At 42.5% G+C, this 27,797-nt stretch overlaps 1 protein-coding gene and 1 long non-coding RNA gene across 5 annotated transcripts; one reads left to right on the top strand and one right to left on the bottom strand.

The window, feature by feature from the left end:
* Positions 1-96: 96 nt before the first annotated feature.
* On the bottom strand, positions 97-19,179 carry LOC109514017 (uncharacterized). The gene is made up of 3 exons (XR_002167915.1): positions 19,106-19,179; positions 1,259-1,384; positions 97-748 (listed from the first exon to the last, which is right to left on the bottom strand). It is a non-coding gene; the product is annotated as an uncharacterized LOC109514017 (long non-coding RNA).
* A 93-nt stretch (positions 19,180-19,272) lies between these two features.
* brd7 (bromodomain containing 7) lies at positions 19,273-27,200 on the top strand. Of its 4 annotated transcripts, none has more exons than XM_019866772.1 (18): positions 19,273-19,389; positions 19,886-20,079; positions 20,147-20,240; positions 20,334-20,394; positions 20,942-21,086; positions 22,166-22,276; positions 22,350-22,513; positions 23,196-23,304; positions 23,382-23,460; positions 23,971-24,078; positions 24,150-24,285; positions 24,513-24,627; positions 24,714-24,755; positions 25,704-25,770; positions 25,891-26,025; positions 26,430-26,561; positions 26,753-26,817; positions 27,009-27,200. In XM_019866772.1, exons 1-18 carry the CDS (start codon positions 19,341-19,343, stop codon positions 27,027-27,029), a joined length of 1,827 nt encoding a protein of 608 aa, XP_019722331.1. In that variant the 5' UTR covers positions 19,273-19,340; the 3' UTR covers positions 27,030-27,200. The 4 variants fall into 4 exon arrangements, with proteins under 4 accessions (XP_019722331.1, XP_019722328.1, XP_019722330.1 ...); XM_019866769.1 differs by having other exon boundaries at positions 25,888-26,025; XM_019866771.1 differs by having other exon boundaries at positions 19,274-19,389; positions 24,516-24,627; positions 25,888-26,025.
* Positions 27,201-27,797: the final 597 nt, after the last annotated feature.

The raw sequence follows: 27,797 nt of genomic DNA, 5'->3' as shown, positions 1-27,797 counted from the left end.
ATCTCCACTTTATTTCCAAATTTTAGACGATTGTTTTTTAAAAGTATACTGACATAACTTACATAATATAATGCCCTCATATGTCGGAAACGAGAGCCGAAGAACCTGGTGCACAATTCAGCCATTTATTGAATGCCGGGAGTACTCTAAAACACAAAGACACAATGAGCACACTCAAGTAGGAGCTTCTGTCAGCCACAGCTCACACCCAGAATCTCACACATAGACTCGCATACATTCCACCTCACCAGGCTCCATCTTTTAGAGGCACGGGCATCAAAACAATTCATGATTTGCTTGCCCGTAAATGACCATCAACAGCCTTCTTTCATTTTTGGGGTAGGGTGGGGGAGGGAGGTGTCATATGATCATTGAAAATATCCAATCAAAATCCAACTAAATGCGCATGAGGTTGTGCGTTAGTGTGCTGCAAACCCATCAGTGCAGTCCCTCATCACGGTGGCGTGGCTGCGAGAGGGCCCTCGACTCACAGGAGGGGGGGGGGGGCAGCCGGCCAGTCAGCCCAGCGATGCGTTCCGTGAGATGTTTTCCAAACAGAGGGTGTACTGACCCCTGAAGTTGGGTCACCGAATGATTCCCCCCGATGTCCAGCACCAACTTCGCCAGAGCTTTTCACAATAAGGCAATTCATCTCCACGTAATGAACTGGTGTTCCCACAGACAAGGGAGGCAGGTCGGGGCCACAAATGTGGGGGTTGGGCTCGGGAAGGTCAACGGTGATGTCATCCTGAATCAGGCGCATTAGAAAGTACATGTAACACACCATTAATACACGCCTTGTTGCGATGCAATTGCATTCATTACATGAGCCAATTTATTCACTTTGTAGAAGTGAAAGAATTGAGTTCACACAAGCTAATCACAAAATGACGCATGATGTTTATCGTCGCTGTCCTGTGAAAAACACATATGCCCATTTTTGTCATTTAAAAAAGAAAAAAATCTCCATTTATGGGATGTCTGAAACTTCGACATCCCATTAATGTAAAGTGAAGTCAGCCCAAGTGTAAATGATTTTAAATACAGGTTAAAATCTTAGCCCACCCATACCTTTGATTAAGGTCTTTGAAACATTTTAAATATTTCCTTTCTTTTAGCTATTTCAGAAACCCACTCTTAAATGGTTTGAAAGTTTTACATTCGCAAACAGTTTTAATGGTTGCAAACTGTTTTGTTTTGTTTTTTGTCGCCAAGAAATTTTCAACATAAAAAAAAAAAAAAAAAAAAAAACCATCACCTCTTGGAACATGAAGATGAAGCTCACTTGAGAGACTGAGAGGTCGCAATTCATCGGGGCCACACACTCCATCCAGCCTTGGTGGAGGGCCATTCGAGCCTTTTCAAGAATTCAACATGGCTTCACCTGCAAACCTACAGAAAAACTGACACGTGCACCCTCCCTCGCTCATTGTCTCCTAGCCCCCTGCCCCTCCATGTGTTTCCCTCAGCCGGGTTGACATCAGCATGGAGGCACGCAGGGGCCTCCTCATCTGCTCCCAATTATAGCTCAGCCCATCGCTCGGCTAACAGGACTGGTGGGAAAATGGTGAGGAGCAGTGGAAGACCTCCATGACACAATGTGGTGACAATGATCAAAACCCTACGACCCCCATACAGGATCGCCCCCACCACACCTCCTCTCAGCTGATACAGTGACGTGTAGCCTCTTTCACACAGCGATCCAGTCAAATTGTCATATCAGAAACGTCACAGTAGTGTAGACGTAGATTTTAACGCTTTTTTTCGCCTTTTACACGGAACCCAGTGAAGCAGGATATTGCGCGAATGCAAGCATTTTCACACAAAAACTGTCCAAGTGTCGGGTTAACGTCATCTCTGGTATCAACTTAGTCCACATTGTGGAGCTTCTACAGAAGAGTGACACCAAAAAAAAAAAAAGTCTGAAAATTATTGCATTATGATGATATGGTAAAAGTAACTTCGGATGCTATATCCGAAGTCGAAAACGGTGGAATGTTGACTTTGTCCATGTCGGCTTGTCCTCCCACAACTTGGTGTAAAAGAGAAAACAGGACACTTGTACTGATTCATCTCCACAGATCTCTCTAGTCTCGCCTGTGCCAAGTGCACGTGTTTCCTACGTTATATCTCTTTACATATTTATCTGCTGTGATTGGCTGGCAACCAGTTCAAGGTATACCCCGCCTACGGCTCGAAAACAGCTGGGATAGGCTCCTGCGCTCTCGCGACCCTCATGAGGATAAAGCAGTTCAGATCATGGATGGATGGACGCATTCATCTGGTATTTCAAAGCACGTAACGTTAGATGGATAGCCATTTTTGTACTTGGTGCCAAAGTACACGAAAAGCAGTTTGCATTTTTTTTTCTGACTACACGTATGTTAAACAGAACAAAAAAATCATTTCGCAAGGTTGTTAATGTGTAAACGTACCCTTGGATGCTGCTTTGAGCAATGCAACTGTCTTGCCTGCCGTGACACGTGAACTGTGTATTCTTTAGTACTCTTGTCTGCACATGCTAAGGCTGAGCAATCCCTTGACCCAGTGCTCAACGCATGTAGGACATTTGCATGAAAGAATCAGTACCCTAAATGCCAAAATAAACATCAATTAAAGCCGCCAAACACCAGGAGGAAAAAAAACAGCTGCAGCTTTGAAACGAGGCGACCAGCAGGCTTCAAACACTTTTAAAGGCCCCTCTAAAGGGGGATGCCTCACATGCATCCAAGGCCAGGCTCAAATTAGCAAGGGCGCAAATTACACCACACACTAATGGAGTGCGGAAAGATGATTTTTGTAAATTCGCCCAAACATTGCTCGTGATTGGAGTGCAAAGAAAGCCATGCAAAGGAGCTGGAAGGGAGAAAAAGATACAGTGGGACGCAGTTTTAGGAGTTTAGCCTTAGATTTAGAATCTTTATCATCATTGCATATAGTGGGCAATGACATTTTCCCGCACTGTTGCAAAAAGACAAACGCTCTAAAAATGAAAGTACACACCGTGTTTGATTAAATTTATGACGATCCATCCATCCATCCATCATCTTAGAAATGCCATTAATCCATTACAGGATAAAAAAAATTGCACAAGGAGCATTCTTATGTATACATACACACATTTTGCATGACTACATAGACACATCCATGCGTACAGACATACAGACATACATCCTGAGATATAATGATTTAGAGCATAAAGAATACTGTATGTGCCTGTATTTTCGAGAAAAGTATAGTGTAGTATAAAGTACAGAAAAGTATTTTTACTTTTGTATAAGTGACACATGGTGACCGAGACAAGGGTGGCATGTTGGAGAGGAGCTTAATGGGGCCTTAGAAGTGGACGAAGGTACAAGAGAGTCATCACGGCATGTACAAATGACTTCAGCTGGCTGCATTTTTTTTTAATCAAATGCAAGCCATCTACAGTATTTCAAATTGTCTTGTTTTATGATTAGTTTCAAATTATATTTTACTCTTTTGGGTTCGCATTCTGTGATACAGTATAATTATGGTTTCATCTATTGAATATAGGAAATGATAAACCTCAATTTTCATGATTCACAGCAGGTCTCCATCCCTATTACTGTAATCTGTTATGACTCTTCTTGCTCCCACAAAGAGCTTCCATTGAGTAACTGCCAAGGTTTATTTCTGCCTCACCAAAAGACAGGCATTTTGTCCCCCCGCCCGACCGAAAAAGGCTGCATTACTTTTGGGACAATGCGTTCCCCACAGTGGTGTTTTTAGGAGACGAAACGCAACTTTCGGAAGAATGGAGCGGCCAACTTAGGTCCAACTCAAACATTGTGGAGTGACCGACACGATCATGTTGGCTGACTTGCGAACGCTATCTCATCGCAGATTGGGATTGATGACCAATCAGCTAGGACGTGTTAACAGGAGTGGGCAAACTCTTGTGCTCATGGCCCATAATTAAAATGAACAGATGAGGTAAAAAAAAAAAAAAAAATCAAATAAATTTGTGTCGTAAAATACTATGTACAACAATACTATGTACAACGGTATGCCCATGGTAACAAGGTTAAGAGATAAACCTGCAAATTAATTTCCTACTACGCTAGCTTTCTGTTTGCAGATATCGATAGCACTAACCTATTGGGAGCCGCACACACCTCTCAGTGTACTGCCTCAATTGTGACTGCATAAACAAGTTGCCACGTAGCTTTATATGAGTCCAACTGTAATAAGTTTACTCCAGCTAAGTTGGCGTGCTCGAAAAAAAATAGCAACTGCAATTTCGAACTTTTAGCTATATCAGCATAAAAATTTAACTCAATGGATTTTTTTTCCATAAAAAAAAAATCCCCAGTTCCCCAGTGTAGTCAAATATAAAAATAGTTTTTAATAGAGTTTAGTAAATTGTTGGTTAGTTCATTAGAAATGAATGAATTCTAAATAATGAAGTTAAAACGTGACGGTTCAATGATATTCTGCACCAACTGTACAACTCTTATAGTATTTTATTCCACCACTGATCACTTTAGCTCTGCTTGATACTTTGCACATTGTCTCACAGTTGTCACTGGGCGGTACCACCGCACAACGGTTCACTAACATTACGGAATGTCCTTCTGCATACTTATTTGTCATGTCTTTGTTTATGATGATACCAGTGCAGCGTGTTCTACCGGAGACAAATTCCTTGTGTGTTCTACATACTTGGCCAATAAAGATGATTCTGATTCTGAATTTATCATCGTGAACCATTGTTGTGGCAGACATCATCAACCAATACTGAAAAGGGGCCCAGAGTGGTCAATGTCTGACTTCCTCTAATCTGTTTTTTCATCATTGTTCCTGTTCCATTTTGCAGTGTTTCATCCCTCCAAATTTCAATCAAGTTCATAACTTGCAACTGACTCTCACGCCCTCCATGAATATATTTTCACACCATGAGGTCAAAGGTTGAAAAATGTATCAACCCTATTTTTACAAAGTAAGAAGTGAAAAGTACCGATCTCAAAAGTCATCTAAAAGATGAGTTCTAGCATAGTGTCGATACCTGGAAATTGTAGTAGAGTACACTAGCAAAGTACGGTATTTGCACTTCCAATCACTGGCATCCGTGTAAAAGCAAGAGAAAAACAAGTGAAGGAAAAAAAAAAGCTTTGATCTAATGACTTCGGGGTGGAATCTTCTTTGTAAAATGTTAATCTGCTCTCTACATTGCAGATTACCCGCCGCTACCGCCGCCCCCACGTCTGGAAATGTGACTGCTCTCAGATGGTCAAGGTAATTTTGACCCACTTAGGCCGTCTTTGATCCCAAACCCCCTTTTAACAGATCCACCGCACAAGAAACTGATTTTGTCATCCCCTCCTCCACCGGCCCCCAGACCGCTGCCTCTCTTGCAAAGCCGCCGAGTCGAAGCTAAAGCTGCCTAAGAGCTGCCAGAGTTGCTGACAGCCAGCGGGAGTTGAAAGCGCCTTCTAATGCTGACGATCACTGCGAGCGACTTGCTGCTAATGGCGTGCTCGCCCACTTTTTCTTCCAGGCGTGGAGGGTAGGGGGTTTTACATTCTGTCAATTTGCTTCCACACGGGAGAGTCTTCCTTATTCCTTTACAAGACAATTATTGAGTTTGCAAATGACGGACTTCCGGTGACACCGGCACCCTCTTATCACTACAGGGAACCGAGCTGACACCCAGAAGTGATTGTCAGCAAATGCAGGACGCAAACAAGCATTCATTGTCACATTTACACCTACGGATGGAGTCTTCAATGAAACTAACGTGTATGTTTTAGGACTGTGTAAGGAAAAAGAAAAACCCATATAAGCACATTTAGAACACACAAACTCAACAGAGAAAGGCCTGAGCTGAGATTCAAAACCATGTTGTCATTTCTCCGTAATGTGTGTCCTCATTAGGGTCGGAGGTGAACTGGAGCCTCTACATTCGGGTTTAATATTGTTCCAAAAACCCATCTGCAGTTGGGTAAAATAGATGTAAAAACATGAAAAAAGTACAAGTGCATTTCTCCTCTGGGTCACATTTGCACATTTGTAGCTCATAAAAAAAAAAAAAAAAAATTGCTGCGCGCCCTACCAATAATTAATTGATTCATATAGAGCTCCTCATGGCAATTACACTGCTGCTTCTTCTTCTTCTTCCTTCCGTCTAGGGAGAAATGAAAGCCGACGCCGACATGTGGCGCATTAATAGCTGGAATCGTGACGGCGTGCGACGGGAGAGCGCTAGTTTGCAAGAGAAAACATGTTGACAGGTTAATAATGAAGTCCTCGGCCTTGATATTGTTGTTAGGTAACTGTAAAAAAAAAAAAAAAAAAACTGACAAAGACTAAGGATTGGCCGGGGAATGGTATTCATCGCGACTCTTACCAAAAAAAAGAAAAAAAAACAGTTTTATGCTAATGTCAAGCTTAATTGGCGGTGAGGAAAATTGGCAGAGCGCGGCGAGGAACGACGAGATTAGCCAGAAGAGAAAGAACAAGATAAAGTCTTCAAAAGGCTCGTTTCTGGAGGAATTATAGCTCCCTTTGAACGCCGTCCAAGTTTTAAATGCATTAAAAGGCCTGTTGGCATACATGTAAATGAAGAGCTCCAAAGGATTCACGCTGAACATAGAGAGAGAGAGAGAGAGAGAGAGAGAGAGAGAGAGAGAGAGAGAGAGAGAGAGAGAGAGAGAGGATAAAGTGTTGAGAGTCCCTCCTCGGCCTCCTTTTCTTCTGTGTGTCGTTCACGCCACCGCCTTGGGCCAAGTGGCTTAACGGGGGATGAAAAGAACAACGGCTCGCAGCTCGTTTGGCACCAGAACCCCTCGCCGGCCCATCCAAAAGTGCCAGTGATGGAGCTTTGTACGTTCGCCAGATGAAAAAAAAAAAAAAGCCTGTTGAGCACCAATGCGGGACCAGGACTGCCTGGAATGTTTTTGCCATGTCAACAAAGAGCATGGAACGTGAGGGTGAGGGTGAGTTTGAGGGTGAGGTTTATAGTTAGGGTGATGGTGAGGTAAGGGTTAGGGGAAGGGGAGGGTTGAGAGTTACTCAACTCATGAGTGCTTAAAAAAAACTAATAACAGAGCTGTAGCAAAGCGTCGTACTGTTTATAGTACAAATCAAACAAAAAAACATGACATTAATGTCCGTGTTTTACATTTTGTGTTCTCTCGAAAGCGCTTTGTTCCAGCTGCAGCTGTTGTGAAAGCGCCATATAAATATAAGACGAGTTGGGTTAAAAATGATAAAATAATAATAATAACCAAATAAGAACATATACATAAAATATTATTTTCTTTTTAAAATACAAATCTTTAATAAACAAACCCCTGCGACACCTCCTCTGTTCCTTCGTGGCCTGTTGGTGTTCTCAAGGTGTCTGCGGTTGTGGTCGGACTCTCAAAGGAGGGGGCGAAGAACAGCTCCCTTTTTGGTAGTGAAATCTCGAATGAGTAGTTCGAGGTTCTCCAAGTTGCTCAAATTGAAATTTATTATTGGGATAACGCGGTACACGACATCACTCGGGTAGGTTTCAGCAACTGCAAGTTGAAAGTAAACAGACCACTCACAGTCATTAGTTTGGCCATTGGCTCACACACACACACACACACACACACACACACACACACACACACACACACACACACACACACACACACACACACACACACACACAGTGCAGAACCTATGAGCTAAAGTTATTCTTTGATGTAAATTGATAATATTTTTTAATTTTGTTGTCTTTAATGCTAATAATGACACAAAGGTATGCATAAGTGTACTTATAACAACTTTATAGAGAAATGAGGCTACGTACAGTGGCGACAGAAAGTTGGGAGTACGGGACGGAGGCAAAATATTTTCTTTCTAGGGAGGCGCGACAGAAAATAATTGAGAAGCTTTGGGATAGGCTATGCGAGCACTCGGGTTACGTTGAAAGTTAGGTTTGGAATGAGGGTGAAGGTCAAGGTTCGGGTGAATGAAGGTGAGGTAAGTGTGAGAGTGGGGTAGAGAGTTAGGGTTTTAATAAGAAAGGGTTCCCTGGGATCTTTTAACCCTTTCATGCAACCTGTCAACTAATAACATGATAAGCTGTCCACTGTAGTAACCGCTGTCCCTGAAAGACAAAGCAACTACCACCACATTTGAATCATGTATACGAGACGAATGGCCCATGCTAAATTGTGAAAATGATGAGTTTTCATCATCGCATATGTGCAAAAATTGATGACTCGCCACATTTTGCGCAACCTTGGCTCAGTAGCACGCGTTGAATATTCAGACGGTTTGAAAACCTACATAAATGGTAGGTTAGTAGCTTCACAAAAAAAATTAATAAATAATAGTTCAAGAAGCCATGCCTGAAGAGAAAAAGTCGGGCATTTTAGGGTCATTAGGCATGGAACGCATTTTTTAATTTCCATTAGTTCCGATGGGAATAATTGTTTTTCTCAATGGAAGAGCTTTTTGGTGCAAGAAAGCAGTCGTTACAACTTTGTTCAGTCAGTTTGAATGCAAACGAACGGACAGTCTTCTCCCCTTTCATCTCAGCGAGTCCCGCGTCCTACACGCCTTGTGAACTTGTGCAGCTTAGCACCGTGAAGGCTATGTGGATTTTTTTTTTCTTTCTTCCCCCGTCCTGTGAGCGTATTTTTTTTCTACCCTCCCTTTCTAACCTTTTGATCTAAATCTTCTTAAGTTTAAACGAAGAACTTCAACCTCTCGAGGATTCACCGCTTTCATGTCGTCTGCGCACGTAAATCCTCTTGAGGGGCACAGTGGCTTGAGCGCGCTGATCAAATACACTCGCCGTTTACTTTCAGATTCTCACTCGCATTGTTTGGTCACATTGAAAAAAAAAATAAACATCATTGCTTCTTCACCTTTGAGAATTCGATCAAACATCAAATGTTTTTTTTTTTTTACGTCGTCGTCGTTGAATGTCTGGGTTCGATCTGGAGTTACCCGGTACAGAAGTGAGTTCACTAAGTGGAAATTCTTCTTTGAAATACCTCTCGGATAGACCTTCCCAAAAAAACATGAGCACATAGTGAGTCTTGTTAGCTTAGCTGGCTGAGTTTGATAGCAACTAGGTCCTCACGGTGTTGCAAAGCATTAGCATTTTGGTTCGCGGACTAACAGCATCAGAGTATGATTTAACAAATTACACAAGAACATAACTAAAGACAAAATTGTGTGAATACTTTTTCGCCTCGATATGCCTTGCAATGGGGCTGATGACCACTCCTTGGTGTACAGTTTTTTTTTTCCAGCTCCAGCTCACCCAGGATCTTAATGAGGCCGAGCGCTATAGAAAACGATGGATTCCTGGTGAGACATTTTGCAGATGTTTTAACAGAGTAAGTCAGCAAAAGGAATGCACGTGTCCATTGCGACACAGTTGAAAGCACGATGACAGCGCAGTCCGGTTTGAGGATCACACGCATTCCAAAGCCTTTGGCTCGGCAGCGTGCTTTTGAAAGCAGTCTCTGATAAGTTTGCGCCGTTCTGCCTTGTGATGTCGTGCCTCGAAGAGAGCTGCGACGAACTGGAGCACCTCCGTTTGGGAGTAAACAATAATAGGAAATAATATTTGATCACACTACACATGACAGAGGCTTTTGTGCCAGCCGCAGCGCTTCAAAAATGTGCGATGGCTTTAATTGACACGGGCCGCTTCATCTTCAAACCCAGCGTCGACGACGGCAGCGTCGTAATGACATGAATAAAACATGACGATCAAAGCCCCGCTGCGATCCGTTTGATGGAAGAGTACGACGACGAGCGCCATCTTCCCCTCCACGCCGCCAATTAGCCGACCGATCGCTTTTTATGCTCGGACAAGCGGGACTGCCGTTCAGACAGGCGGGACCGCCGCTCAGACACACCCAAGGGACGACTGCCAGTGAAAGCGGGCCCCGCTTCTGAGAGCGCATTGATGTTTAACGTGAAGGAGGAAAACATGTGTTGTTACGAGAATCATATTTGGAGAGTAAAATGGAGTGCACTGCTTCTCTACAACAAGCAAAGGCGCTGTTGATTGGACGACTGCAGCAAAGTGGAGACTGTGGAGTAAAATAAGCATGCAGTGCTGAGGCACAGCATGTTTTATTTTGTCATTTTTTTGTTGTACATCTTTAAATGTTACAATGTGGTGCTGCAGTTCTAACCAAGAGAACAACAAGGGCACAGGCAGCTATGTGGAGATTGTGGAGTACAGGTATAATACTGCATCATCCAGAGCTATGGCGCAGCAGCAGGACCAGCTAACATTAGAATGCATGCTCGTGTGGGCATTTCTAGTCAAGTATTATTCAATGTTACAACTGTGCTGCGATTTTATCCAAGAGGAGAATATGGAGAGGGGCAGCTATTTCATTACTAGCTGTATATCCTCAAATGTTATTTTGTAGATTTGGTCCAGAATTTTTGTCCAAAAGAATGAGGGAGGTGCAACAAAGTGGAGACTGTGGAGTATGATAGATACTGCAGTGTCAGGAACTAAGGCACAGCAACAGGCTAAGCTGGCGTTAGGATGTGTACTTGATTTAGTCATGTGTAGTTGTTTATTACAATGGTTCTATAATTGTATACACGAGAAAAATGAGGGTCGGTGGAGCAGGAGCAAAGACTAAGGAATACAATACTGCAGTGTTCGGACCAAAGGTATATCCACAAGATGAACGAAAGTTAGCATGTGTATTTATTTTTGTAATTCCATGTTGCATATTCTCAATCAAAATCAGATTTGGAAGTTTTGTCAGTCGAACACACTTTTTTTGTGCGGTATCTACCTCAATCAGACAAGTCAGCTCTTTAAAGGGACACGTAAACACGCATTTAGCGGGAATGTGGCATGAAAGGGGCTTATGGTTGCTATTGTACGTGTCATTGTTCGCACATCATCTGTGTTTTCACTCCTCATTCACGCATACTGGGCCAACATACTGAAGACATCTGCGGAGCAGAGGCGCTGCCAAGAGACAGAGACAGACGACATCAATCACACGCAGCATTCCTGAAGTTGTTCAGAGGCGGCAAAGTGGGAGAAGAAGAAGGCCAACTTGAGTTCATTGTCAGTATTTGGCCTTGGCCACCGCTGGTATGCTTCATAAATAAAGTGAGCGTCACCAAGGTTTTTCATTGATGTGCTTTGATTTGTTCATTGGCACATTATTGGATTTGTGTATATCCTCAAATGCTACAATGAAGTTGACATATTCGTGAGGAGCTAAGGGCAACCAGAAACAGGTGATTTGCAATAATGCAATACAGGGTGAGCTAACATTTGCATGAGTGTTTATTTTTGTCATTTCTATCTGCGCATCCTCACAATTTTATTCAAGAAGAGACTAAGGTCTGCCAGAAAGCAGGTCATCGCAGCCATGTGGAGACTGTGGAATGTAATACTGCAACATCCAGCGCTAAGGCACAGCTGCAAGGTAATCTTGCCACACATCACTAGATTTTATAAAGATTATGCAATTTTATTCGGGAGGAGACTGAGGGCAGTGAGAAACAAGGGCATTACAGTAAAATGGAGACTAAGAAGTATTATATTGTAAGAGCCAAAACGAAGCAACTGGGTTCGCCACAACATAGTAATGTTACAGCAAAGCTGTAATTGTATTTATTCACAAAGAGACTGAGGGCAGTGATAAAGTGGAGCACTGCAGTCAATTGGAGAATGTGGTGTTTAATAGCGCAGCATTCGGAAGTAATACACAGCTGAACTAACACAGTAAACTAACATTAAAATGTGTGTTTATTTGGGTCATTTCTACCCATGCATCCTCAAATGTTACAATGACGTTGACATTTTATACACTGCGATCAAGTGAACACCGTGGACTATGAGGCTTCGACAACAAAAAAATAAGTCAGTGTGATATATATATACTTTTAATTTCGTAATTTCTAGCAGTATATTCTCAGAATTTACAATGACGCTGCAATTCCTTCAAGAAGAGACTGAGTGAGTGCATTAAGACGCCAGAGCATGTTCCCGTTAGCATGTTTGCTAGCATTAGCATGTTGACGTGGTGGTGCAAAGTGTATCTTTAATGGTTTGAATAATAGTTTTTTGCAAGAGATTTTCCTTATCAAAACAGCCACTATCGGCTCTTTCCTCCATGGATTGGTGAAACAAAACATCTGGTTCGTGTCTGTAACAGCTCCAAGCATTAGTTCTTCCTCCCGTTAATATTCCACACAGTGGGAGAAGACGTATTACCCAGCTCACCAAGCAGGGAGCGTCTTTAACAGGGTAATAGCATCAGTTACGTTACATGTTAACAGCAAGGGGGCACATGACACCCGTTGAGGCGGCGTCAGGAGGCTTTGCTCGGGGGTGTGGCATTTTCAAGACATCAGGAGTAGCCTATTTCATGCGGCGATCCCATAAAAAAAATGGTGCATGACAGTCATGGTAAAAGAAGATCCAAAGAAGGCAGTATACTTGGTTTGCAACACGTTAGCATGAGGACATCCTGTTAGCTCTCCGCTTGCAGTATTTTACTCCGTAGTCTCCAGTTTGCTCCCTCAGTTTCTTGGTGCCCTCAATCTCTTTTTGAATAATTTTTTTGGGGTGACCGTGGTGATTTCCACAAGCCCACATGGGATAAATAACGACAGAAAGGAGGTTCAAACAGATATCAGGAGCCCCCTGCTGGGTCTTTATCGCGACACCAATGCTGGACTCTCCAATGAATGCCAGCCAGATCCACTAAATATGGACTTTGACTCCAATATGTCTTCAAAAGGGACTAAAAGGGCTCATTATGTGGGCTCGGCTCTTTCAAGACTATTAGAAAGAGAGACGTTAGTCACGGCTGCTTATCTCGCAACCTTATGAGCGGGCGGATTAAAAGATCAAAGGCTGCCTTCGCTTTTAATTTTATAGAAAATGTAAGCTCCCTTTTTTTTTCTTCTCTGGGATGTGCCTCAGACTACGATGGAGGCCTGAAGCTGCTCGCATCCAAAAATTGATCACGTGATCCTGAAGTGTGACTGTCAAGACCTTGAAGTCAAGCTCCCCAGATAGCTTACAAAAATTTCTAAAAGAATATCCAGGGCAAGATAAAGATTTTTTAAAATGCTTTCAAAGAGCTCAATCATTGGGATGAGGAAAAAAAAAACGTTTTTAACCTGGACTTAAAAGCATTCACACTGAGGGCCGACTTCACCACTGATGGCAGCTTATTCCATTTGTGTGCGGCATAATTGCAAAATACTGCTTCACCATGTTTTATTTAAAGTCCTGCCTTCATGAGTGGCTCACGTGCACTTTGTCCCGCTTTTTTTTCAACTCTGGGATCAAAAAGTTGAAAGCTCACAGCAGAGGGTGGTGGGGTAAGCTGTGGCTCACTTTTATGGGACGAACTCATTTCAGCTAGACTCGAAAAAAATGGTTAGAAAATGTCTGTAACTCTTTTTATGCTAGGATATTTTGTCGAAAGCAATTCACAGCAGTGTTAATAAAACACCTGGTGGAAGTCTTTGCCTCCTTAAGTGCACCAAAGCCTGAAGGTTTGTCAGTTTTACATGCTAAATAAAACATGTATGTGTTTGATTGCCAGCACAGATGCAGCAGAATTCCTCTTGTCTGCTGCTCTCCCACTTCCCGATTCAAATGTTCGTTTTGATGTCGGCTCTTTAACGAGCGCTGTCTGGAAAAAGTGCGAAAAACGCTGACGGTCGCGAGAAAACGACGACAACGCTTCCCCGTCGTGGGGACGCTATTTGGATTGTTGAGTGTCAACAATCAAAGTGCTCCTCCAGCAAGTCTTTTTGCTCCCTTTAAGCCATTTTTTTCATGAGACTTTTGCAAATACTGTCGTGCTTTTTCTGTCGGATGCTGCGTTCAGTAGTCAGCAAGTGCAATATGAATGCTGGACTAAAATTGTCTAGCACAGTGGTACTCAAAATACAAATCTCAGAGGACCACAATATTTACATATTTTCTTCAATGAGTAAAAAGTTAATTCAAGGAAGTCCAATAATACTGTAATATTCAAAACTAAATGTCTTTTTGACTCAAACCAACTAAAATAATTTCATTTTGACAAAAATTGAAAATAAATGGTCAACCAAAAAACCCTTTTTAGGATAAGCGGTGTTGAAAGGGCGGCACGGTGCTCGACTGGATTGCACGTCCGCCTCACAGTGTAGAGATGCAGGGTTCGATTCCAACTCCGGCCTTCCTGTCTGGAGTTTGTATTGTCTCCCTGTGCCTGTGTGGCTTTTCTCCGGGTATTCCGGTTTCTTCCCACATTTCAAAAACATGCATGGCAGGTTAATGGAAAACTCTAAATTGCCCCGAGGTGTGATTGTGAGCGTGAACGTTTTTTTGTCTATGTGTGCTCTGTGATTAGCTGGCAACCAGTTCAGGGTGTACCCCCCCGACTGCCCAAAGACAGCTGAGATCAGCTCCAGCACACCCCACGACCCTTGTGAAGATCGATGCATTGTGGTGCTACGGACACGCCCTTCTTCCACCCTGTTGCATTAATAGCAATTATCGCCATCCAGCATGCATACTCGATCTACAGTCTACTTCATTGCAGGTGTACCTAATATTGTATCTATCAGACAAAGAATTGACGCATTAGCGCCATCAAAACTGTGAATGTTCCACATGGATGACTGAGTGTATGACGGCGGGTGTTGACAGCTTGGTGATCTCTGGTGGTGGGGGGCAGAGGGAGGCACACCACTTTACAGTTTGACTGGTTCAGTGGAGCGAGAGTTGGATCCGTCACAGACTGCACAGCCCCCACTCAGAGCTGAGGGTTTTGTTCGCCCCTCTATAATAAGCGGAGCACTCTTCATTTCGACACCTTTTCCCCCCTTTTTTTTCCTCCCTGACAAGCCAGTAGACTGTGGAGCCCTGTCAACATTAGTGGTGGTGCACGTCTGCTAACAGTGCGCACAATATATGTAAAACCGTATACTACAAGAATTCAAATTACCGCCCCCCCCCAAAAAAAATATTGCTCAAGGATTGAATGAAGGAGGTAAACAAATTGTACATAAAAGTGCGAGAAAACCAGATGGATTTAAAAACAAGAATAATTCATGATTTTCAATTTTACAAGAAAAAGCCAGAATTTCACAAAAAAAATTAAAAACTTGTAACTTTTTGAGAAAATGGGGTAATTTTTAAAAGCATGTCATGACGTTAGGTGAAAAAACAAAAGAACAAAAGAAAAATATTGTGATATTAAAAGACAAAAAAAATAAAGAAAAAAAAGCCCTTGCAGTACCATCATAAAACAATGAAATAAAATGTCACAATTTAATTAATAGTTTCATCCATCAGAGGGTTGCGGGGAGCAAGCTAAAAAGAAGTGTCCGCAATGGACCAAAAGCATTTGCCAATTGCCAAAACAAAGTAGAAGAAGAAATTGTAGAAGTAGTAGTAGTCATGGCCACTAATTCGTGACAAATCCCAAGTTTAGCATGCGGTTTCCACCCTGGCAAGGATTTACTACCAAGTATTTACAGCACCAAAAGGCACAATAACCGACCCATATTTCACCAGTGGCCACAATGTGACGTGGGATTCAAGTTAAGGTAAGCCATTTTAAGATAAAAAGAAAAAAATGTCCGTACTCAGAAGCAGAAATATTGAATCCAACCAGAACTTGTTTGCTACTGTCAACACGAATCGAGCACAAGGGTTTTGAGCGCCAGTCCGAGCTCTACTTTTGGTGCATACAAGTCACACCTGAATATAAATCGCAGGACCATCCAAGCTATTGACGAAAAGTGTGATTTATATTCTGAAAAATAACTAATTTTGAAATAATAATTTGTGATATTGCAAGAAAATGTCACGTTGAAGGAAAAATTCCAAATTTACGATATTACGGAAAAAAATATGAAAAAAAAGTTAGATTTTTCCTGAGCTTGTTAGTACTGTAATAATATCGTGATGTCACACGAAAACAAAATTAGAGGCATATGCCTGGTTGTCATGGTTAGGCATCCTTATTTAGGTTTGTCTGCATGTGTGTGCACCCTCTCATTCAATCACTGTTATGTATATTTCACTTTTATCATGTTGTATATATACGACATCATGCTCTACTTTTTGTAATGTATTATTCCGTTTCTGGAGACTCAATTATCACTGAGGGTTCCTTAAAAGGAGGCGGGTGTCATGTCATACACAACAGGGAGATGCTGTGTGCGTGTGCGTGTGCGTGTGCGTGTGTGTGTGTGAGCAATACAAGAAAGGTGTGTGTGCGTTAAGACCAAGGATTTCTGACGATCACAGCCTCGATTCTCCTCCCGAGCATCTGAAGACAGATGGGGGTCTTGGGGACGGGGGTGCGTTCAAAGCGGGCGGGCGAGCGAGCGAAGTGTCGACGGTGCGTCAGATCCTTTCACGTTTGAAAAGTTGATTCGAGAGCAGAAGAAAGCCTTAGTGAAAAAAAAGTAAGGGGTCCAAACCTGCTGTCTGTTAAAAAAAAAAAAAAAAAAAAATCACCCACTTCAGCAGGCTTGGAGCTAGGAGCAGATCCCCGTTGCTATGTTCCTTCAAAGAAACAATCTCAATCTTTAGCAATGATTTTTTTATGTACTTTTTTTTTAATCTCTGAATACTCAATAAATCTTCCTTTTTTCAAAATCTGTGAATCGTTTTTTGGCTCCTTTCTTGAATCCTTGTCAATCTGAAATATACTGAAAACAAAATCGATCTTCGATAGATACCAATGGATATGCAATCGTAAATGTTGACCAGATTTAACATTTACGATTGTCTTGCGATTGGTTGGCAACCAGTTCAGGGTGCACCCTGCCTACTCCCCGAAGACAGCTGCCCTAGCAGGCACGCGTCCCATGTGAGGATAAGCAGATTAGAAAACGGATGGATGGATGGACGGATGGACATTTACGATTGTCGGCCTCAACTGTTTTCTGCGCATATAGGGTGGGGGGAAAAAGACTGAACACACCCCACACCATAGGATAATCGCTCAAAGTAATCTGTGGAGACAATTGGACCTTTGCAGAAGGGTCGAATCGATCTCAAAATGCAAGATTATAAGTAAGCGCGCGCCACGCTTTAGTTCGATTAATTTTGTGGCTTTACACTCGTCATATTATGATTTTTGGCTTCCTCACTTTACGACAGAACTTATTCGTCATGTCACAACTTCATTCTGCTAACTTCTTTCGACAACTAAACAAAACAGTCTGCTGTGAGCCCGCAAGCACTCACATCTTCCCTGCTGGTCAAAATAAAAGGAGCCACGTGATACTGAAATTCCAATACGGGAGGAAACGGGACATATACGCGACGGGATGACGATAATTGTCTGGTTTGGGCCGAGCAATGCCCGGCCGGCGAGTAAAGCTCAATTACCAGCAGCCATTATTGTACTGTGCCTGTTGCGTGGAGGAATGGCATTACAAAAGGTGTGCCTGGACAAAAGCGAGCAGCGGAGGTGGGAGCCCCCGTCACGCTGCTTTTTGCCATCAGCCCTGACAGATGGCGTAGGCCCCGTCTGAGGCCACAGCAATGAGTGTCTTCAAAGGGCTTGTGTAATGTGATGCTGCATCAGAGCCACATAAACACTGACACACACACACACACGCGCGCGCACACACACTGACACACACACACACACACACACAACAATATAAAATAAAAATTAAAAAAAAAGAAAACATCAGGTAGGCTTGTTTGTTTGGTTTCTTGTCCTTTGAAGGAATCAAGTGATGAATGTTCCTTTTATCCCGACTGAAAAACCAACACATTTGTGTTTAAAGCTCTGCCCACCAAAATGACTTGTTTTATGATTCATCTTCCTTTTTTTTTTTTTAACTCATTTTATTCTGTGTGCATGACTCTCAGTTTTCTTTTACAGTATTTGTATGCACAACTTTTAGTGTTCGAGTTTGGCATTGATATCATAAATATCATGATATTAATGATTTTTATGATTCTCACCATCTCTTTCCCCCTCGTTCAGGATTTGTTTTTTCCTCACTTTGTGGCTACTTCATTTAAAAAATAATTTGTCTTTACCTAGTCATTGAAAAAAATTTATTTATATATTTATATATATATATATATATATATATATATATTGATCTCCATTGTCTTTTATTTACTAATATATAAAATCCTGAGTGATTTTCTGTGATTTCTGAACTAGCGGGTCAATTAAAAACAACAACAATAACAACAGCAACAATTAGCTTTTTCAGCAATTTCAATCTGAACCAACAGTAATTTGACTTTGGCCATGTTGTAGAGTTCGGAAAGGGCTTTCTGGGAAAAAATGCTTGCGCATTGGGAGTCTGTGATTAAGGGCTGTATAAATAAACTTGCCTTGACTACAATGGATAGCTAAAGTTGCACATCTATCACTGGGGTGGACAGATATTCAGAAGCTGTTTTCTTTGAAATGGATGAGTCTTGACGTGAAAGTTGCACATCAATCACTGCAGTACACAGCGACTCTAAAGCATTTTCTTTCTACATGCTGAGTTTTGAAGGCGAGGTTGAGCATCAGTCACAACTGTAGACAGCTAATCAAAAGTTTTATTCAATCCATGCGAGTTTTGATTTGACAGAGTATGCGATGAGACACGAATTGATGCACAACTGATGTACAAATTAAACAGTTGTCCATTGTAAACATAAAAAATAAAAAAATAAAACAAACGTTAACAGCTTTTTTTTCATGAATGTGGGAATTGATTTTACATGTTCAAAACAGTGAATCTTGTCCGGTCGGGACCTCAGCAACGCTTAAAACCACTTGACCCTAGAATTGCCCCCGGTGGTGATTTAAATCGTGGTTTGCCAATAAGAACGACAAAGGTTGAAGGTGAGTTGTCTATGTGTGTGAGGGTCAATCGCCTGGTGTGCAGATGTAAGTTGTCGACTGTACGTTTTGCCCGATTGCCTATTTCATTCGCATTCGGCCGTGTTGCTCTGTGTGCAGTGGGATTTGGTCTTATGGGCTTGAGTTAGTGTTTAATGTAAGGAATTACAGTTGATGGTTGAAGTTAGGTTTTGTGACAAAAGGTTAGGGTTTAGTTTATGCTGTTCGGGTTTGGGACAAGGGTTGCAGTTTCACGACATCAGGACGGAGCCTACCTCAACTTTTGAAGCTCCCGGGGGCACGCGTAGGTGACGGAAAACACACGAAGTAGGATTTTTGTAGCGTCATTCCGCTCCCTGGTGGCGAGAAAATAAGTAACCTCCAAGCGGCATTGTCCCCGCCTCGCCACTCAGTGGCGACCGAGGATGCTCTTCCGCAGAGCTTCCTGTCTGCTATGAGACAGCCCAAAGTCGCCCCTAGTGACGGTACTGCCTGAACAAAATACAAACAATGGGAAAGAAACACAAGAAACACAAGTCGGACAAACACGCATATGAAGGTATTTGATCAATGTATGTCTTTAACTCCTTGCAACTCAAGGGATTATTTTTCTTCGTCGTTTTTGTTTAAATACTTGATGGTCAGGCGCGAAGGAACGGTCATATATTTCACCGAGGACTTAGCTTCGATGCTAATATCATAACCTAAACTAATAACCACACATATGTGATTATCCTAAACTGAATGCTGAAATATGATTTTTAGATCAAAACTTCCCGATGTGTATATGATTGCTCTTAGTCTGCCAGCTAGCTAGTTAGCGTGTCTCTCTGGGCTTTTGCCGTTATCTGTCCAGCGTTTGTCGGGCTATGGTTGTCGTTGCCTAGTAACCGCCGCGTTTCTATTTTATGATATAACATCGTATGTTGCTGAAATGAAGAAAGTTCACCAAAGCTTTTTTTCCAATAATGTCATTTGTAGAAGAAAAAAACAGATGTTTTATTTGAAGACCATATCATCCAGCACTTGCCTGTCTCCCATTGTTGTTTGTGCAGAATATGCAGAGAGACCGCTCAAGCTGGTCTTAAAAGTGTCTGGCAATGAGGTGACCACGGGGAGCTCCAGCCGGGACACTTTTTACGATGACCAGTCGCCGGACTGTGATAAGGCCAAAGACAAGAAGAAGAAGAAAAAGAAGGACAAAGAGAGGAACTGTGGCACACCTGAAAGCGACAAAGGGAAGAAGAAGGTAATGAAGCATCTTTTTTCTTGGTGATTTTTTTTTAACTGGGGTTTAATTGGGGTTGTGATGGTAGGTGATCAAAAAGAAGAAGGGCCACGATGGGGATGGAGAAGACGAACGGGAAAACTGCAGGACTCCCATCCGATCAGAGCTGGATAAACTGGAAGGTACCTTAAAACAAGCATCAGTCTTTACAGTTCATTATGTTATTATTATTATTATTATTATTATTGATTTTATTTTGTTATTGACATCTTCAGCAGAGAAAGAACAAACACCCCTACAGGAAGCGGCGAACCAGCTCATCAGACAACTTCAAAGGTATGCCACCATTTTGTCGACACACTCTGATGGTTATTGCTCACAACTACAGCAGTATCTTAACCTTCGGGCGCCCAAAATTGGCAGTTTTTCACGTTTTGTGATGTTGCCTGGTCAATTATTTTGCTTTATGCAGCCATATGCAAGCATTGTATTAACTGTCTTTTGCTGCAGGGAAATTGTGTGCTACTTGTGTGAGTCTATTACTTGATAGCGACACTGCTTACGTTTAAGATTCTGCAGACATAGTACGTCAAATAACTAAAGTATCAAATGTATCTGTGTTTTAAGTTTGAGAATCAATCTTAGTGGTATGAGCGGTATTGACAACTCAAACCTTATCGATCCCCTACGAGCCGGCGTAATGGCGGTCTCATCACAGCATTTTGGTGTTCTTTTTGTTGTACTCTGTGGAATGAATTAATGGCGTTTTAATTCATTCCGTGGGGAATGTACGAGTGAGCTTGGTCACAGAATGAGTTAAGTCAAAGTAACCACTATTCTAATCTATGTATTAATTATGTCATATGATTTTTGTCATGGACAGGAAAGACCCGAGTGCGTTTTTCACCTTCCCCGTTACAGACCTGATCGCTCCGGGCTACTCAGCCGTCATCAAGCAGCCCATGGACTTCAGCACTATGAAAGACAAAGTCAAGAAACAAGACTACACTTCCTTGGACGAGCTCAAGGTAGGAGCGTTTGTTAAGTATGCACTACAAGTTCATGGGAATATTAAAATAATGGACCCTTTTTCATGATGGTAAAATGACAGACTCCACATTTATTTAGGTTATTGTGCCCCCTGCTGTTACATTTGAGAGTTGCATTGAGTGGCAGGAAGTGGTTCATGTTGATTAACTCAAAAATGGTGTTCATCAGCGATGGATGTGTGGGCAATAAAGGCTGTTGAACATTGGTCGACCCGTCAAGTCTTTCTAAACTAGGAAGAAAACCTTCAAGAAGCAGTTACACTGACTACGACGATTTCGCCTATCGTAGGTTCTTTTTGGAACGTAACACCCACGATAAACGAGGGTAAACACTAAAACGACAGCTTTACAAATATTTTTTATTTTATCTTTTTCCAAATTTATTACAAATTGTGTGTTGAAGACAGAAGTTGAAGAAAATATTCCTGTCATGTTTTTTTTTTTTCCATCAACATCAAAAAGTTAACAAAATTCAGGACAGTTAAAGTTCAGGACAGCATGGTAACAATTTTTCAACATTCCCAAATTTCCTACTTTTACCACAATTCTTCATTTTTTTTCATGTAAATAAACCCCATAAAAATGATAGGGGGGAAATTTGATTAATTTAACTCATCCTTCCACAATACTCAAACGATTCAAAACCATTCCAACTTCAACATTTTCATAAAATTCAGGACATCTTGGATACAATTTTTCACATCCCCAAAATTACCACCTGACAACATTCCAAAAAAAAATTTTGACATATTTCTTTACCTTCACCTTTCACCTTTTTCAACTGGTTCAAACCTCATTAGCTCACACAGCTCATCTTGGGATGATCAACATTTTTAGTATAGAAACACTTTCCATGACAAAATTTCCAAATGAAGAGATAAATTGTAAAAATCTGCCTCAGTTATTTAAACAAAGCTTTTTGTTTTTTCAGTCTCATGTTTAAAATAAATACATACGGTAACTTAAATGAATTGCACAGGATTTTAGTTCATCTTTGCAATTTATACCAAAATTGCATTCTCCAGTTGTCAATGTTGTCATTGACTTCAATGTTGCAGATTGACTTCAGGACAATGTGCGAAAACGCCATGGCGTACAACAAGCCCGAAACCATCTACCACAAAGCCGCTCGGAAGCTGCTGCACTCAGGCATGAAAATCCTCAGCAAGGTACACAAACGGGATCCACCACACTGGGGCAGCAGAACGCTTTCCACGCTTTACGCCATTCCTCCGCCTACAGGAGCGTCTGGAGAGCCTGAAGCAGAGCATTGAGTTCATGTCCGGTCTGGAGCCATCTGACAAGGCCACCCGGAAGTGCCAGGCTCAAGGACTGACCTGCCTGGTGACCAAAAGAGAAGCCAGCACCGAGGGCAGTGAGCGCTCGCAGACCCCCGGCACGCCCAGGTTCCCTTCAACCTGTTCCGACGACTTTTCTCTGACCTTTTATCTTACAACACTCATTATCTGCCGGAATGTTATTTTTTTATTAGCTCCGATTCCCCCTTTAAACGCTTGTTGCGCGAGGCCGCAGACAGAGAACGCCAGGAATGTCTTTTCAGCGTGTCCGGTCTCGTTCTGTGACGTCTTTGTGTGCGTCTTTGTCGTTCTGCTGACTACCAAAAACACATGTGACGCCAAGTATCAAACCGGCAGGTGTGCAGAAACATCTTTCCCACCACGTTACACTGAATTCTTCAGTCATTTACCACCGCTGCAGGAACGGGATTTACAGGCGCACACTTCGGAAGTGGAATGATGTCGACAGCCAAATGCCAACATACTGTTAGTTTGTTCACAGCTACAATGCTAGCAACCTGCTGACACCCGTGTCATCTAATACAGGTTGATCCCATACAAATTGTTGGAATCTTGCCATTCAACCATAGAAACTGAATACAATTTGGGTGGGTGCGAGCACGCTCGACGTTCGCAAGCTAGCATTCTGCTTGTAAATGGTCATGTTCTTTGTATTTTAAGTGTTTTGCAATCACAAAAGAAGTCCGAATGATTCACATTGTACTCTGAGCAGACTGAGAAGTAGCACAGCAAACCAAAGCCTCTTTTGTCGCCTTTCATTTACGGGCAGACCAGACAAGGACGCCAAGGAAGAAGAGGCTGAGAAAGAGCTTGAGGAAATCCGCAAGGTCATCGAGGAGTCTGGGGGGAAACTGTCCAACCGAGTGCTGCAGTGCGACGTGAGCAAACATGTCTGACTCAATGCAATGAATGCCTTGATCGAGGTCTGTCTCCATTTTTTCGATTTCTCCCACAGTTGGAGTTTAGCAGGCAGAGGCAGTCAGATGGCTCCACAACTCTGGCTTTTGTCAACCCAGCCGATCCGTCAGCAGGAGGTAAACTCATTAAAAACAACGGCGGTGATACTATGGCATTTCTTGATCAAAACACCTCAGACAAGCATCCACTCAAATTCCTTTGCTGTCGTGCATAAGCTGCTTAAAGCAAATAGAGGGCATATTCGCAAGACATCGAGGATGTTTAAATCCCATTCCAGACAGAGCTCACATACAGAAAAGCATAAGTGGAATATTGCAGCAAAAGTGGAATATTGCCACAACTTTACATTTTGAATCGGATATTTAGCTGTGTCAGCGACAGGCTCTGTTGCAATCTAAAGAAAAAAAAAGTCTACAACAATAATTGCTTTCAACACACCCGCGTGGGAGAAGGGACTGTCAGGTGCTTAAAATTAAATAAAGAAACCACCCCTTGTTCCCTCCATTCCCGGCATTCCTGTACACACAAAACAGCAGAAGTGTCACATCAGAGCCGAAACAAATCATTCTGAATTTCTCTGCCTTTGCCTTTAACTTCGAACCCCTTTCATGTGATCGCTTCCACAGAGGCGGGATACTGCAGCGTCAAGCTCGGCATGATGTCCACCCGCTTGCAAAGCGGCGTCAACTGCCTCCAGGGCTTCCGGGAGGACAAGAGGAACCGCATCACCCCAGGTACCCCCTCAAAAATCTACTCTTAAATTCTCCACTGAAGCTGACACAAAACCATCATGTCCACTTCTCAGTATCCTACATGAGCTATGGGCCGTTCACATCATACGCGCCCACCTACGACTCCAGCTTTTCCAATGTAAGTAAGGATGACTCGGACCTCATCTTCAGCCTCTACGGGGACGAGTCTAGCCTGCAGGGCTCAGACAGGTCAGTTTGTGCTTCCGTAGCAGAAGCATTTGAGTCGAGTACCGTGACGTGAACCTTCTTGATAATAATGAGCACAAAGTGTTTGTGTGACCGAGCGAGATTGTATGACTTAACTGACTATCGTATAACTTGCTTCACACAAGAAATGACTTGACTTGCTCGATTTGGACCGCGTTAACTTGGGCCTTGCATGAATCTTGATAAATGAGATCAACACGTGTGGTCAGCAGCTTGTCGGAGTTCCTGTCCAAGTCAGATGAGTATGTGTACAAAATGGCCGACAACCTTCTGGACGCCATGACTAATGGCGAGCATTCGAAAAAGCTGAAGGAGACCGAACCAGTAAGCCTTTGCCCCTGTTTCTTTTAAACACTATGTCCTATTTAGCTTCTCACAACAGGAACTTGATTGTGTTTGCGTGTGCCCGGCAGGTGGAGGAGTCTTCCCAAGAGGAAAAAGCTGACGCAGAGGTGAGTCAAGTGTGTTTTTGGATTCAGAGGGTCCACGCGCCTGTTCGCCACCTCTCACATTCCAGTGCAAAATGTCAGTGAAAGTGGAGAGGGAAAAAAAAAAAAGAGCAGAGCCTCACCCACACGTCATGCTTGGAAGTCAAAGCGCATGTTCTATTGAGCAGCTGTGTCAACATGGCGGCCGCTCACTGTGATCCAAATGGAAACATCTTCAAAACACAGCCAGCCGAGACCCTGGAGGGGAATTTTGTGTTTTCATTTGCCGCCTGCTGACTGGCCACTGACAGCGCACACACACTTAGTCTGTATTGTTTGCCATTCTTGGCCTCCCTCCAGTTAACTCTCATCCTCTCAGCTCACCAGTGACAGCTTATTTCACGTATACATTTCTGCAAGCAGGGTTGCCTGTGAAATCTCTTCAAAAGGGGGCTGCCGTCATCAGGTTTATAGCCAGTCATCAAACTTTGCTGCCATGCTGAACAAACTCAAATATTTATACCTCAATGTCGCACATTAGTCTAGTATATGTGGTTTAAATTTGGTGATGATCACAAGAAAGGTCTGAAGAAGTCGTGTCTGAAAAAGCACATGAAGTCTCATTTTATGCCGTTTCACAGGCCGTTTGTAGAGGCCCTTTAAAAAACAAATCGTAGCGATTTTGTTCAAATGCTACCAAAAGTGAAACATGAGTATTAGCCAGATGGACGATGCTAGTATATGAAACCAATGAGTTTTTGTCATCGCATGTGGGCAAAGCCTGGTGGCAACGATATATGACAAGACATAAAACAAAGCCATTCAGAGACTGTCCTTACTGCCAGAAATGTTGAACAACTCTGCTAACATGGCTGCCTCCGACTAAAATGGCAAACTTCCTGCGTGTGTATCATCAGTACCTTCACGTTTCCTCAGTTGTCCCACATGGATTGCTTATTTTTCCTACTTTAGCCACTCCGATCTGACGCTTCGGGCTGCAATAAAACGGAGCCTCTTGCTGCTGAGGAGCTCTCTGGAGGTATACACACACAAAAAAAAAAAACCTTCAACACAAGAGACATGAATCAAAGAGAACCAGTTGTGCCTTATTGAGGATCAATAACATTGATTGTGTGCATTTGTGTTGTCGTGGCAGCAGACGTGCAGCCGAAACTGGACGAGACCACGCGGCTCCTGCGGGAACTGCACGAGGCGCAGAGGGAACGTCTGAGTGCCAGACAGCCGCCCAACATGATTTGTCTGCATGCGCCCAACGCTAAGGAGCTGGAGCTGGGTAAAAAAAAAAAAAAAATCATAATAATCCTTGTATATTATTAGTGTAATTTCTGGACTACAAGCCACTACTTTTTCCACACGGTATGAGCCATGCGGCCTCAACTCTTTTGAAATGCATTTTAAACATACGCAGTGTCCCCCAAAACTTGACAACATTTTGAAGGCCGATCATTTTGCCAAATCTTCACAATAAATTCACAATAAACTTCGGATTATCAGCACTTTAACCTGTTCAGTTTCAGTGAGCTAGACTTTTCAAGTTGTTTGCTTTTAAAATGAGGTCAAATTTTTGGGCTCCCCCTGTATTTACACACACACGAAAATGGATGTTGAACAGAAAAGTCTTACTGTACAATTTTTTTTTCTCAAACCACAAAACGTCATGTTTTTGTCTGTCTGCAGCCGAGAAGGTGATGGGCAACCTGGCCGAGTTGACGGGCCGAGTGGCCCCGCGTGAAATCAGCAGCATTTGGGCCATCAGGAAGGCCATGGGCATCGTGCTCCCTCCCGAGCACCTCATCGACCTCACCACGGGTGAAGACCTTCATCTTGCGCAAGCTTTTATGGTCAAACGTCAAAACAAATATCATAAAAACCTTCATGTGCTAGAGGAAAAAAAGACATTTAAGCGACACATAAATCCATCTCTACTTAAAATTTGCTGTTGACCGGCATAACCAGCATTGTTTTGAACTTCACGTAACGTCCCTGTTCGTTCGTTTCAGTGCACGAGATGGCTGAACCCATGGACACCACTCCAAGCAGTCAGGACGCACTGCCCATCACAGCCGTTGAGTAACTTAAAACAATTTTTTTTTGTACCAAAAAAAAAAAAAAAACCTCATTGTGTCACATTCAATAAACTTATTTTTAATTCACAAACATCAGATCCCTTGTGAATAATTTATTTCGAACATTTTGTTCATAAGCAAGAAAAGGTCAACTATATAACAGTGTTAATCATAATACACACACTTACAGACACGATGGTTGGTGGAATAAGGCCACGAGATGAATGCTCCAGAATCGCTCCTTCTTGAGAGGAGAAATGCCTCACACGTAAGCAAGAAGCAGGCATGACGACAACACACCGGACATGACATCATGCTTGTCGACGACACAGCTATACAGATTGTCCCATTAAAAATACACAAAACATGACCTGCCGAACCACAGCACGTGTGTCTTGCTCATTACACAGTAACAAAGCCGACAAAATGATCCACAAACAGAATCCGTTGTTTTATCGGACACAAAAAGTACATAAAAAGGGTTTAGTACATGAGATTTTCTTTCATTGTCATTAAAGTACAAAAGTTACAGGCCGTTTTTCCCTATCTTGTCCTCCAAAGGCCATAAGACAAGTTAACAAGTGCATGTATCCTTCTGTCAATGTGTGGAATTTTGGTGGTCCACAATATGAGTCTCCCAAATCAGCCCCACAACATAAGTTGCACCGATCCACACGAATTTTGGGTGGGCGTGACAAAAAAAAAAAAAAAAAGTTGCACGGACGTCTCAAAGACATTTTCCCAGAATTGAACGACAACTCAGTTGCGTCCCCATCATCATGTCAGCAAATGATAAAATCCAGCATGGATGTTTATCACAAAAAGATGCACCAAAATCCACGAAGAACCTATGCCGTGAAACGCACAGGTAGCGTTTATGTTTGTACTGACCCCACCCCAATTTCCAGTTCATTTGAAATACAACCCATCTTGAGCTTATCCAGCATAGTTAGACACAATTTCCTGTATTTGCAGCACC

The sequence above is a fragment of the Hippocampus comes genome, unplaced genomic scaffold, assembly GCF_001891065.2.
Source record: "Hippocampus comes isolate QL1 unplaced genomic scaffold, H_comes_QL1_v1.1 scaffold82, whole genome shotgun sequence".
Classification (NCBI taxonomy): Eukaryota; Metazoa; Chordata; class Actinopteri; order Syngnathiformes; family Syngnathidae; genus Hippocampus; species Hippocampus comes.
Note: the sequence above shows the minus strand (reverse complement) of the source record. Positions and strands in the feature narration are given on the sequence as shown.